The sequence below is a fragment of the Penicillium rubens genome (assembly GCF_028828025.1).
Source record: "Penicillium rubens strain IBT 27055 chromosome Unknown utg000003l_segment0_segment0, whole genome shotgun sequence".
Classification (NCBI taxonomy): Eukaryota; Fungi; Ascomycota; class Eurotiomycetes; order Eurotiales; family Aspergillaceae; genus Penicillium; species Penicillium rubens.
In genome coordinates this window covers 3,035,371-3,048,027 of record NW_026890601.1, presented here as the reverse complement: position 1 = coordinate 3,048,027, position 12,657 = coordinate 3,035,371, and the positions used below count along the sequence as shown (strand labels likewise).

At 47.2% G+C, this 12,657-nt stretch overlaps 3 protein-coding genes across 3 annotated transcripts; 1 reads left to right on the top strand and 2 right to left on the bottom strand.

The window, feature by feature from the left end:
* Nucleotides 1–1,992: 1,992 nt before the first annotated feature.
* On the bottom strand, nt 1,993–2,583 carry N7525_007372 (uncharacterized protein; the record flags this gene model as incomplete). The annotated part of the gene is made up of 2 exons (XM_061214038.1): nt 1,993–2,224; nt 2,279–2,583. The coding sequence occupies 2 exons, from the start codon at nt 2,581–2,583 to the stop codon at nt 1,993–1,995; spliced, it is 537 nt and encodes a 178-aa protein (XP_061068469.1).
* A 5,595-nt stretch (nt 2,584–8,178) lies between these two features.
* N7525_007371 (uncharacterized protein) lies at nt 8,179–8,960 on the bottom strand (the record flags this gene model as incomplete). Its single annotated transcript, XM_061214037.1, has 2 exons — nt 8,179–8,745; nt 8,805–8,960. The coding sequence occupies 2 exons, from the start codon at nt 8,958–8,960 to the stop codon at nt 8,179–8,181; spliced, it is 723 nt and encodes a 240-aa protein (XP_061068468.1).
* Nucleotides 8,961–10,567: 1,607 nt separating this feature from the next.
* N7525_007370 (uncharacterized protein) lies at nt 10,568–10,978 on the top strand (the record flags this gene model as incomplete). Its single annotated transcript, XM_061214036.1, has 2 exons — nt 10,568–10,579; nt 10,625–10,978. The coding sequence occupies 2 exons, from the start codon at nt 10,568–10,570 to the stop codon at nt 10,976–10,978; spliced, it is 366 nt and encodes a 121-aa protein (XP_061068467.1).
* Nucleotides 10,979–12,657: the final 1,679 nt, after the last annotated feature.

Sequence of the window (12,657 nt, the reverse complement as noted above, 5' to 3'; positions counted from 1 at the left end):
GGAATAAAATACTGAGTCTAGCCAATGAGACTATACCGCCGCCAAGTGCGGTTGGGAATCTGGATTTTTACACGGATGCGGCTAGTGATAGGCGCGTTAGGTACGGACGTCGTAGATCAAAGCACGTCATTACTCCCGCCGTTCATGCTCGTGAGACTTAAAAGGCCGTGCATTGATCACCAGAGCCGGATAATCCCGCAATCCTCTCAGTGTTGACTCCGCTTTGAAATCGTAAATCAAGCCCGCCTGAGGAGACAGAAGGTCAATAACAACCCGAATATACCCATGATATAACAGCCATATTGTGTGAAACCTCATTGCTTGTACTCACATGATTGTCTGGATAATTTTTGGTTGTGTTCAACACGAGAGGATCATTATTCTGCTAATAGCCATATTTGAGATTTGGTTGACTGAAAATGATAGCAAATGTTGCCGTTTGATCACCCTGTAAATTTTTTTTACGAATTTTGGAGAATAGTTGGGTACCGCAGATTTCAAGGGTTAATGAAAGCTGTTCACAGTAATCCTACACGTACCAGGCAAAGGCCCGTCTTTTTCTTTGCTGGCAGGTGGTTCGTCTAATGCGCAGAATGTTCCTGATTCGGGGTTGTCAATGTTGTTTAGGGAAAGAGTGCTTGCGTTGAACAAATGGTGGGGATCACCAAGCCAGATGACCAACATGATCCGATTAATAATTGATCGCTAGTTTAGATCTTAACCGCTCTTCTTAACCGCTCTTCTTAACCACCCTTCTTAACCACCCTTCTTAACCACCCTTCTTAACCACCCTTCTTAACCACCCTTCTTAACCACCCTTCTTAACCACCCTTCTTAACCACCCTTCTTAACCACCCTTCTTAACCACCCTTCTTAACCACCCTTCTTAACCACCCTTCTTAACCACCCTTCTTAACCACCCTTCTTAACCACCCTTCTTAACCACCCTTCTTAACCACCCTTCTTAACCACCCTTCTTAACCACCCTTCTTAACCACCCTTCTTAACCACCCTTCTTAACCACCCTTCTTAACCACCCTTCTTAACCACCCTTCTTAACCACCCTTCTTAACCACCCTTCTTAACCACCCTTCTTAACCACCCTTCTTAACCACCCTTCTTAACCACCCTTCTTAACCACCCTTCTTAACCACCCTTCTTAACCACCCTTCTTAACCACCCTTCTTAACCACCCTTCTTAACCACCCTTCTTAACCACCCTTCTTAACCACCCTTCTTAACCACCCTTCTTAACCACCCTTCTTAACCACCCTTCTTAACCACCCTTCTTAACCACCCTTCTTAACCACCCTTCTTAACCACCCTTCTTAACCACCCTCTACTTGCCACTAGATATCTCTGAATATTATTTGCGACGATGCTCAGTAGGTTGTTTGTTGACGCACACAGATGTGCTGACCTCAAGAATTCATTTATTAGGTATGTTAGCCAGATTTCAAATTTAAGAATTAGAGAAAGCCAAATTAACATTTCGCAAAATACAAAGTTTACTTGTGTTTCTCCCCCAGCAGGTGATTGGACGTATCAGGTTGTGCATCTGGTCATGAAAATCTGCCCACTTTACGATTACACTGACTTAGTCTGGAGGTCCATCCGCTATTAAGCAAGAGTAGCGTCACTGAGTGTCATTTAGCCGACCTTCAATTTACTGACCATCGGGGGCTTCTGTACGAAAATCTATTTCACGATTGATTGGACATGCTATTTTTCTGGGTTTGGATCAATGTTATTAGTCGATACGGACACGTGATGAATAATGATTGGGGATCGGAAAACTGAACAAGAAGTGATGTTATACAACAAAGATATACGTACACATTCAGACTCTTTGTGAGATTTCACGCCTAAACTCAACAGGCAAAGACTTCCACAGGGGTAGAATCTAATAGAAGAAAAGATGGGAAAGACCAGTACCAATGCAACCGTGATGCTTCAGATCACACGCCCTTCTCCTGTCAAAATAATCTTTTATCATGTATCAGGAGCTATGGAGGCTCGATAACGCCGAATATCTTCATCTTCTTTTCTGACCCGCTCCAGCTTGAAGAAATTGTAAAGCGCAAGAAGTGCTGAACAGATGAGAAGAGTTACTCCAGTAACAACGGTTGTTATAATAGCCATTACCGACCAATCCCCACCTTGAGATGTACAGACATTGATGACAGTGGTCAGCAGCCCGGCAGCAGCATGTAGGCATAGGGGTCTAGTTCAGGGTTAGATTTGGTTCTGGCTTCTTAGTTAGGATTTGCTCACTTACACAAACACTTTGTTGATCAGCCAGGGGTAGTTTCCCCTGAGCTTTGGGAAATGCATCAGCCACATGAGAGCCGCAATTCCACTAACAAAAAGCAAGCACGCAATGGCGAGTAGTGGGGGGTTCTGAATCATATGTAGAACTGCACGGCCGGTCCTGTTGGTTTGTAACGTCTTTTCAACCTGGTTTGAGGTCTGCAATGAAGTGAACGTGCCGGGAATGACCAGATAGCCGGCCAGCAGTGCCCAGTTAGCCGCACCAACCGTGATACTGAAACGCATGTCCATTTGTGCTTCTTCCCTAAGCATTCTGGCATAGGTAGTTTCGTTGGCATGATGTATCTGGTAGGCTCTACACAACCCCGGGGTCACATCCGCAGCTGAGCAAGGCGGAACAAGCACAGGGTTTATTCCAGGAAGTGGGGACTTTTCCGATCCTATCTTCACTGGCATACTTATATGGTTGTTCACAACGAAGGCTATGACCAAGGAAATTTCAGGGTTACCATAGGAAGACAAATGAACAAAGAACTTTGTCAGTTCTTTAAATAGTCCGTAGGGAAAAGGCCGCTACCGTACTTAGTCAAACTAGGTCTAGCTTCTACTATAGGTGAAGCCTCATTTTTGCCTTGCGATGAGCCTTGCATGGTCTGGTTTCCGAAGTCAGAAACGAATGGCTTCTGATAAAATGCGGAAGTTGTTGCATACTTGATTTAAGCGGTCGTCATCTGCGAATGCACTGGCGGAAGGAATCAGCTGTGTGCGGCGGTTGCTGATACTAGCGGTAACATCATTATATTACCTTCAGTGGCCATTATGTCTAGGTTCAGGTATTTGTGACAACATGGGAATCACGCTACGTTTTCTTCGGCGGCCAACATAGATCTGTCTCAAACAGGCCCACTGATGAGAAGCCAGACCCTCACTGTCAATTCTGCTTGTATATACATAGATATCTTGAAACGTGCAAGGTGGATAGCATCATTTCCATTGATTTGTGGGCAGAAGGGATTGAACATTGAGGATCATAAGCTCGCTACATTCCGTGACGCTCTCGCGGCAGCTGCCATACGATGTACAAATTCCCAGCAATATGAAACATGTCGCGAGGGTCCTGGATCTCAGAGTGTGTGCCAGTCGGATCGTATACCCTATCGAATCATTAGCCCACCTGGACCACCGCCAAGGCTACCGTTATATCTTACCTGGTAGTCTCTCGTTTGCTCTATCCGAGTCATTCGTCAAGGGACGGCATTCCGAAACGGCCAGCTGCTCCATCGCATGAATCAAATGGCGAATTTTTGTGCGGGAGCCTTTAGGTATGAAGATTGGAAGAGATGGTAAGCAAGATATCCGAGCTTCTTCGTGTCGGACTCGTAACGGAGCTTCTCCCGGGCTAGAGGTCTCGGACTGACTTTTCTGGATGGAGCGATATTCCCGTAACAGGTAGTTTTGTTTGCACCTTAATGCCTCGCCCGTTCGTTTCACGCCGAACTGCCTGAGGTATGCCCTGGACCTTTCCTTCCAAGACATCCTTCGGTGCCGATGCAGCCAGGAAAGGAGGTTCCTTTTTTCCCATGAAGACCAGCCGATCTTGTTGGTTTTAGAGATATTAGTTCTAGGCATCTTGTATGACAGGTAAACCACTGAATGAGGATGGCGGTGAAAGGTGGGATGGTGCAAAGATTTGATGAATAAAAACTGTGAAAGGAAGTCGGTCGAACGCGGGGATTGTCACAGGCCTATCTAGGATGGAAAGGTTCTACAGCGGCCTTGATTAATTGCGGTCTTCCGTTACAACTATGAGTGCGGGCTTGCCCGACAAGACCCTAGTCGAATAGTTCTCCACCAGATGCATCCTGACCCCGGTCGGCCTTTGGCTTCTGTGTAGATGCCGAGGGAGAACAGTGACTGTGAATGAGAAGAGTGCCGCATAATGCTGTTACCAGGTTGTTCTTAGGCTGTCCAAGTGGGCGAAGGGGCCTGACAGTTTTGTGAGGTCAAATTGGTGGTCTGTCAGTAGACTTCACCGGTTGAGGAACGGTCGATATCCGAGGTTATTTACCGCCTTCGGGATAATTATTACGCCAAGTCCAACTTTTTTCGGTCGTAATTCGGTCATGGGCACAAGCCTTTTCTGGACAGGCAACGGCCTTTCGCGACGATCTGTGTGTAAAAGTGAAGTCGTCCGGGATTGAAAAATAAATATATGAAAATTGGGGGTTTTTTTTAGAAATATAAACGATAAGTTTTTAATGATAAATGACAAACAACGTAATGAACAGTGATATATTTAATTAAACAGACGCAAAATAAAAAATACAATGATAAAATTCGCATCTGGTGGGGCGTGGCACTTGCGGAAAGCATAGGCTATATGCAACGGCCGTGTCACCTGGTAAGATTACCCTTTTTCTATTTATATTTTTTATACCTTGAGATACACTCGGGAACTTGACAGGGAGAGGGCCCCTTGTTGGTGGAAATGGATTAAATTACTCAAACCTTATTGATTTGATAGAATCGGGAGATACTGAGCTCCGGTATTTATTGCTAGACTTGTTTGGGTACGGCCACTTTTCACTTCGAATCTTTAAAGGATCAGATTCTCCCATCTCTTACTATCCCCCATTCCTCATTTCACAGTCTCTCCCCGAGCCCCCTGCTTGACTTCAAGACAGTTGCAATGGGTGACCGGAGAAATTCGCAGCGGTATGTAGACCGAATGTCTCAATTGCTTTCATCAGGTTCACCGGAGTCAAACAACATTGGGAGCCCCCACACGTCGATCGCCGACTCTGTAGACGACGATTGCCATTCCCAACAGACCGATGAATCCGAGGACGATAGCAGGGCTGCCTTCATGGATAGATGCAGTGATGAGGAGGGAACTCAGGGACATCAGGCCAAGGAACAGACAAAGGAACGGGTCTTGGGTGGAGCCAGATCCGTAAAGTTTTTGAATCCTGAGTATTCCGCAGAGTCAATGATGAAAATGATCGAATGTATGACAGAGTGAGTTTGGAACTGGTTGCCTTATGAGATATCGCATGCTAATGGCTTAATTATAGATTGGATGAACGGGTGCAGTAGGTATCCCTTGGAGACAGGACAAGAATCCCAACACTGACGCGCTTCAGATCTAATGCAGAGTCGCTCAAGGACCAGGACCTGTGGAATCAGGGAATGCAGCAAAAGTATTTGGATATGATCGGTGCTATAGACACGTTGAGTAAAGAAGTGGCCGCGTTAAGGAAACAAGTGGATGTTTTGTCGAGCAGAGATGCAGTCAAAACTCGAGAGACCGTAGGTTCAAAGCGTCAAAGGCAGTGAAGGAATACAACTATCTTCATAGAGACCTGAAACAAATTATTAAGAACTTTGTTTGCACGCGAGATAATTCTTTGGCCTTCTCCTGCGGTTACAGAGGGTCACATGTCGCCTTTGGTCAAGTTCCGCGCCAGAACCGCCATTTGTGACGTACCACTATATCAATTTATTATCATCGGGGTGAGCTCAGTACTGTAGTTGAATGCGAGTAATCGCAGGCAGGTAACCATGACAGCGATGATCATTTAGACATTGATGGAGTGGTCTGTAGGAAAGGTCATACGATTTGTCCGGGGAAAGCTCTGTCGTGCCCGGATCGAATCAAACTGACCCGCTTTTCTTGGCGTATCCACCGTTCCCTACAGATCCACGCACGAGGGGTAATTTTATTATTTTTCATCAATCAAGCCAATCATGTCCCAGAGCCACAATGTCGCGGTGGTCTACGGCGAATCAGAGCGCGTCTGTCGTTGGAATTTTTACTAGGAAAGTAATACCACTTACTCCCCTTAGTTATGTACCGCAATGCTCCGCCAAATTTCGTCTCTTGCTCTCATAGGATTGATCCGCTCTTCCGTCAATCCCAATTCGCTTGCGCTGCGATTAGAATTTGGCCGTTGTGGAGTCGTGTTATTAAATAAACCCGGAGGCGGACCGCACGGCAATATGTCCCCAAGTCCAAGAAGGCCTAACTTTTCTCATGAAAAAAGCAAGCGATTACAAAATAGTCTCGGCCATTGATCCGCCCCAACCGTTTATTATTATTCGATCAGCTTTCGCCAGGGGAACTCTATCATGTGCAAACAAAATGCTGCAGGTACCCCTATCCGCGTTAGCATCAAAATTAGCCAGAGCCATGCGTGCCGAGATGTCTGCGCTAGGCAGGGGTTGAATTCCAAATCCATTAGCGCAAACAACAGTATAACCCCCGTTTCCCTTGTTCATAACCCTTAAGGCTGCAAGGCGTGATGGATGAGGTCAATATATCAGTGGTAGATCCAGGAGATCATGCCGCATGGACTGTGCGCTATGCATGGCATAGAACGTAAGAAGCTCACGTTCCGTGCCGATAGGGGCCGAGCTGCGGCCCGGTTCTGATCGCTTTATTTTTTGGTGCAATGAGACACTAGGCTGTATGTGGTTAGAAAGGAGCGGTTTGAAAAAGGAAAAAAGATAATAAATAGAATAATAACTAAACCAGGAGTTATTGACGGAAACAGGCAGGACGTACCAATATGCGTCAATCCAATCTTGCAGGCGTCCTTTAATCTCCTAGTGTCATCCTAATCTCACCTCTTATGTGGAGGATAACCCACGAACAGCACCCGGGGAACTGAAGGCTACTTGGCTTGATGAAAACACCGCTGTTCAATCCAGTCTGAAGCAAGGTCGCATGCCGATGTCCCGACTTATATGCAATTGCAACAGAACCGTCTAGACCGCAAGAAGCGTTGCGATTCGCCCGGGGAAAGCTCAATTCTCCACCATCCGCTGATTGAGCCCCGGCACCCTTTCCCCTGAATTTAGGGGCCAAGACTGCCTCAATTGTTTTACGTCGGGCAGGAACATACTGAGACGGAGCACACCCGGGAAATTGCATGTCCTTCAGTTGACTGAGCAATTTCAAATAGTCAAGTTCGTAGCATTGTCGTATAACGGGCAGATATTGCTTCACGTAGTAGCATTCCTTAACCGAGATGACTCCACGCAAGCTGCCCAACATCCCGCATTGTTGCGTGTATGCGCTACTATTGGCTTCAAAAGGACAATTTGCGGATCTGTCGGGTGGACACGAAGATCTCGCTATCGGGATCTGACGCTGATCTCGGATTTAGCCTGGACCGACGCGCGCGATCTGTGTTCCATGCAAAGGCCCTGTCCAATTATCGACTCTGGTCGGCTCATAAATCTGCCCAAGCACAAATGGCAGGGTTTGAGGACAGGATTAAGTCAACTTGGATTAAGTTGTCTGAGTCTGCTTAACAAATTCCGAGTTGGCAAGATAGCGATAGTCCAGCAAGATCGTGACACGCGGACTAAGCGCCGGCATTACGGATGCACTACCTGATATACCAGAATAATCGCAAAGTCGAACTTCTTGATATTTCAAATAAGGCACTAGTCAAAAAGAAGTATTATAGACGAGTGTATTACGGAGTGGGATTTGGATTTTCAGCCTACGGTCGGACTAGCGTCCCGCAATATTGGCTAATGACAGGCACCTTTACAGCCCCAATAACGAGACAAGAAGCCGACCATCTGCGCTAATACATTCCTAAGTCGGAGGCCACCATAATCTCCGGCGAAGGCCGTTGGTGGGATGGGATCAAATGGAGGTGTACAAGCTTGATCTTCGTGACTCAAGGGAAGAGGGTATGACCGTGCAACCACCGGGCTGATGTATCGAGTATTGAATGATACTTGTCTACGTGGCGTTACATATACTGCTTGGGTCACGCACTGCGTGGATGATCGGTTTGCTGATTCATGTTCCGACTGGCTAGATAAACAACACCGTAATTCCTCCATGATAGCACACACTTCCTCTGCAAACCGGCTCAACTTCTATTCTCTTCAAAATTGCGGTATATAGTGGCTAGCTGCCGGGAGAGGTTGCTGATTTGCTTGGGTTGGCGGTTGTTGATTGGTCAACGGAAGTGTATAGCTTTGTAGCGAATTGGTCCCAAGCGAACCCATCTGGCCGTTATGGACAGGCCAGGAAGGTTGTAGCACATCAGAAGCAGGGAAGCCAGCAAATATAACCTTGTTTTTCTCTGCGGTTTTCTCTGCCTCTATCTTCTTCTCGAGCTGGCTCTGCGCATATTGAAAATTGCCGCTGACCTCCAGTAGTATGGGCAACAGATTATCACCAGCTGTGCTACCAATCTGTGCAGCGTCGAGTTGTTGTTTCATGTTGGATTTTTCGAACTCAAGTGTTTGGATCTTGGCCAGATTCTGGTCATTGATGTCACTCAGCTGGCGAATCTTTGCCGTGGTTTGGGTTTTGTCGGCCTCTAGTCGTTGTATAGATTGTAAAAGCTCATCCCGCTCTCTATCAGCGTCCTTGAAACCCTGCAAGCATTTTTTGTGGATAACCTTCCAGTGTTGTTGCTTCCGGTCCTTCGCTATACGCGAGGAGTTCTAGATTCCAATTTCGGTTGAGTATTTGCTTACACGATACCAGTAATGACAGGACATACCAATGATGTATGAAGGTTTGCACCTTGAGTGTCTGACAGAGAGCCACCATGACCGGTGCTGGGAGGGCGTCGAGTCCGTTTGGGAGCAGCGTCTGACTCGGAACTGCCATGACCAGTATCGGCGGGGGCTTCGGATGTCGTTCTACGGGAAGGCATATCGAGCGTCAACACTCCGAAAGGGATGTCTTTGCAAGATGAAGTGACTCTTTTTTCAGCATTGACCGTTCGGGTGGACAACGTGGGCTTTTATAGGTCTCCGGCGTACGCGCCAGTAGCCAGAACGTTTTGGAGTTAGTCCCCTGCCGCTTAATCTGCGCCGCAGGATTGCGAGGTTGGCGGATCGGATGCCCAGTCATTGGTCCATGACATGACAACCGGCCCGCAATATTGGCTATCTTGTAATTTCCACACTATGGTTACTTGAGGGTCGGTGATCGGCCGTTAACCGTCACTTAACCGGTAGGTTTCTTAACGGTGAACACACTTCGTCATCTATAATTCCGTAGTTTTGAAACATTGCCCGGACGGCGTACTTTTTCTGCCAGTAGATAGCGCTCATTCACATCCTCAATAAACATTCTCAGTGAAATCTGACCCCGATCTCATTCAACCTGCCCAAACTTTGCCAGACCATGCAATTTCGCCAAGCACCCGACCGCCGCTATCCCACATATGTTATTGATCTACCTGGTCTTTTCGGTTACTCTGGACGGTAAACTTTGTCTCGGACTAACCGCCGCTAATTACTCGAAAACCTCTATCAGACCGCACATGTCGCGCCGAGCAGGAACTGATAGGTAAGCCAAATGTCGGTTAATTCCCGGTTTACTCACTCTTCCCGGTACATCAAGCAGTCCATCAATGACCGCCAATCTACAGTATGGTACACGCCGTAAGATATTTGCGGCAACAGTGGATCATACGCCGATCTACGTTCGTAAAAAGGTAGGTTTTGGGCGATCTGTGGATATAAGAGTCTGATTCGTTGGGCCTCATAAGCTACTCCACATTCGAATCGGTCGCGACTCAATAGCGCCGCCACACTCAACCAGATATCGAGAATGTATTGTGGGATAACATAGATTTATCCCTGTCGCATAATTTCCGTTTTCCCGTGATTAGAAATCATATACCGGGGTACGCGATTTGGCTCAGTCTCGACTGTGTGGCACGCGTTAAGTCTGTCACATGCGGCACTCGTTCTTTCTGTTGTCGCAAAGGCCAAGGTTCCCTTAGTCTCTAAGCTGGCTGTGTTTACTCGCCGTCAGCCGAGGGTATGCTATCAGTTTGGCGTGCATAGCGGTTTCTCTGTGAAAATGTGAAAACGTGCTACGAGTCTTGGGTTGACAGTGTATACTACTCCAATCTTCTTTGCCATTTCCGTCCTAGCCGGTACATAGGCATATCAGGGTTGGAGAGCACGAAAAGTCTTGCTACGGTCACAGGCGGGAGGTACATAAGGCACTGTGCGATTTCATCGTTGCATTGCACAATGTAGACCTCGGGTTCTCCCCACCGTTTCAAACCTGGGCCGGTTAACCATATATGGTCCAAAAGAGTTCAAACGGACCGTTCAAGACCCGTAAGATGTGAGCCCATTCGAAGTCCAAGGAAACTCTAGTTGGAGACTGAATATTGACATAGAGCTATATATACAAGCCCAACCTCCGTTGCTCGAGTATGCTTCCTAGTGCTTCCGTCAGACCCATATCCTCGTGACTCCGATCAAGACACAACTTAGTGCCTGTCTTTATTCTGATAGAATGGATTCCACGGTAGGCTACTAGACCCCTTTCAAGCTCCATCTAACTCCATAATAGGAATATCTTCGACTCCTCGCGAGGCTCGACAGTCGGGCAGTCCGGGCAGAACGAGCCCAGACCAAACTTGAACAAGAATTGAGCGCCTCCAGGGCTGCCGAGAATCAAGCGACAGTGGAGCTTGGCCATGTGTCCAGATTAGCCGATATTTTCTTTGAACTCAGTCAAATTCTGGGGGGCGTGGTAGATCATTGGCTGAAGGAGCGCGGAGCCAAAGAACCCGGCCAAGAGCCGGAGTCAACAAAGGTAATGCTTGATGTCTTGTTGAAACAGTTGGAAGCACAGGAGTTGGCCAATAGCGGTGGAAATTCCGATGATGCCTCGGAAGGCGGTGACACAAAGGCAGCGGCATAGTGCAGCTAAGTCATGGCTAAACCAGAGCTTACCGTGCATCGTTCCTTGTTCATGTACATTGGTTATTGCTTGTGAAATGACTGGGTTTGTTTACGGCTTGGTCGCGTGCAGAACCGTCGTAATATTCTTTTATCTACTTTGCTATGGCCGTTCAAACGGATTCGTTTCTACATCTGCCCATATATGGTGTCGTCGTATTCTTAGTTCAGTTTACAACACCTCTTTCCTTGAAGCCGCCACGGTTAGATTTCAATTTGTACTAATTATGGAAACCAACAGATTTTCTGTCGTGCTCAAAAGCTGACGCGAGAGCTTCAACATGTTCTGGAAGACGACCCTTCCAATTATACCATCACCGAATCGCTACCCCGGACTCAATCTGCTGCCAGACTGGAAAATGCATTCGAATGGGACCGCATTCGACGATCGGCAGCTCCATCGCCAGAATTACTTTCTAGGGAATTCCAGAAGTAGAAGATGCAACCAGACAGCTCTGAGCTCGATATGCAAGTCCAATATGGATATCTCTCACACATCAATGCTGAATCATATAGCAGAGGGCTATTGTTGAGATGGTGAAGGGGCTGCTCCTCAATAGGCCAGAATACATGCTCGTCGATGGTGGGAGGCTGAGACCCGGGACAAAAAGGCAAGATAGGGGCAGCAGAGTGGGGGGTGTCATGGTTTGTTTTCGTTCGTAGTTGGCGGCCCTGCTGGAAAATAGTAAGGCATTGTCAGGCCGAATGGTTATAATAAAAAGTTCTGTTGACGTACCGGCCGCTACCATTCATACTGCGTGGGGAGTGTGTTTACCGAGGGTTGTTGTCGATTTCTTGTAGCGTGTGAAAGCCGGTGACCAAAAGGTATACGCTGACTGTTTGTGCCTATTATGTAGGACATGCTAGTCGGCCAGCCGTGTGCCGGTAAAACAGACTGATGGTACCCATCTTGCTGGGTTTGAGTAGCTTCCTCTGTTTGACTGGCCTGGGCGTGTAACCGGTCCATCCATCTTTGGGCGCACTTTTTAGGTCGGGAGGTATAACGCCTGCATTCTGCGCATAGCAAATACCTTGCGGCCTTTGAGAGTCCCATTGCAGGTGAATGACCGGTAGGAAGATCTTGGAACATCTTGAGGCATATCGCTCCATCTATCCGTGAATCTTTGGACACAAGGTTTTGACAACGGACTCCATTGTCTTCAGCCCATCGGCACTTTAAATGATGAGTGGGATCGCCAATAATTTGGCCGAGGAGTGACTCAAGATTGTCAGAGCTCCAGTGCATATTAGTGGAGAGTACAGAAGGATGTGCGGTAGGTACAATGGACATCAAAGGAAAGGAGATATCTGGTCAGAGAAAATGAGAAATCTTGGTAAATTATAAGGGATACGTTCTTCATATTAATAAAGTGCTCCGGATGGACAGTGAAATCTCTCGTGAACCGGGCGGTCAAAGCGTCTAGATGAAGGAGAAGAGTCCTAATGGCCCTTGGTTTATCACCCTACAATCGAAGCTTCTATGTTGCACATGACGCTTTTCCCTTCTCCTAGGAAAGCAATACAGGTTCCTAGGAACACGAGGGCCCCTCAGGACATCCCACGGACTTGTATGATAGAGATCAATGTTACTTAAGCGCTTTTATAGCCAATAGGTGTCACCTTTATCAACGGCTGAAGGCT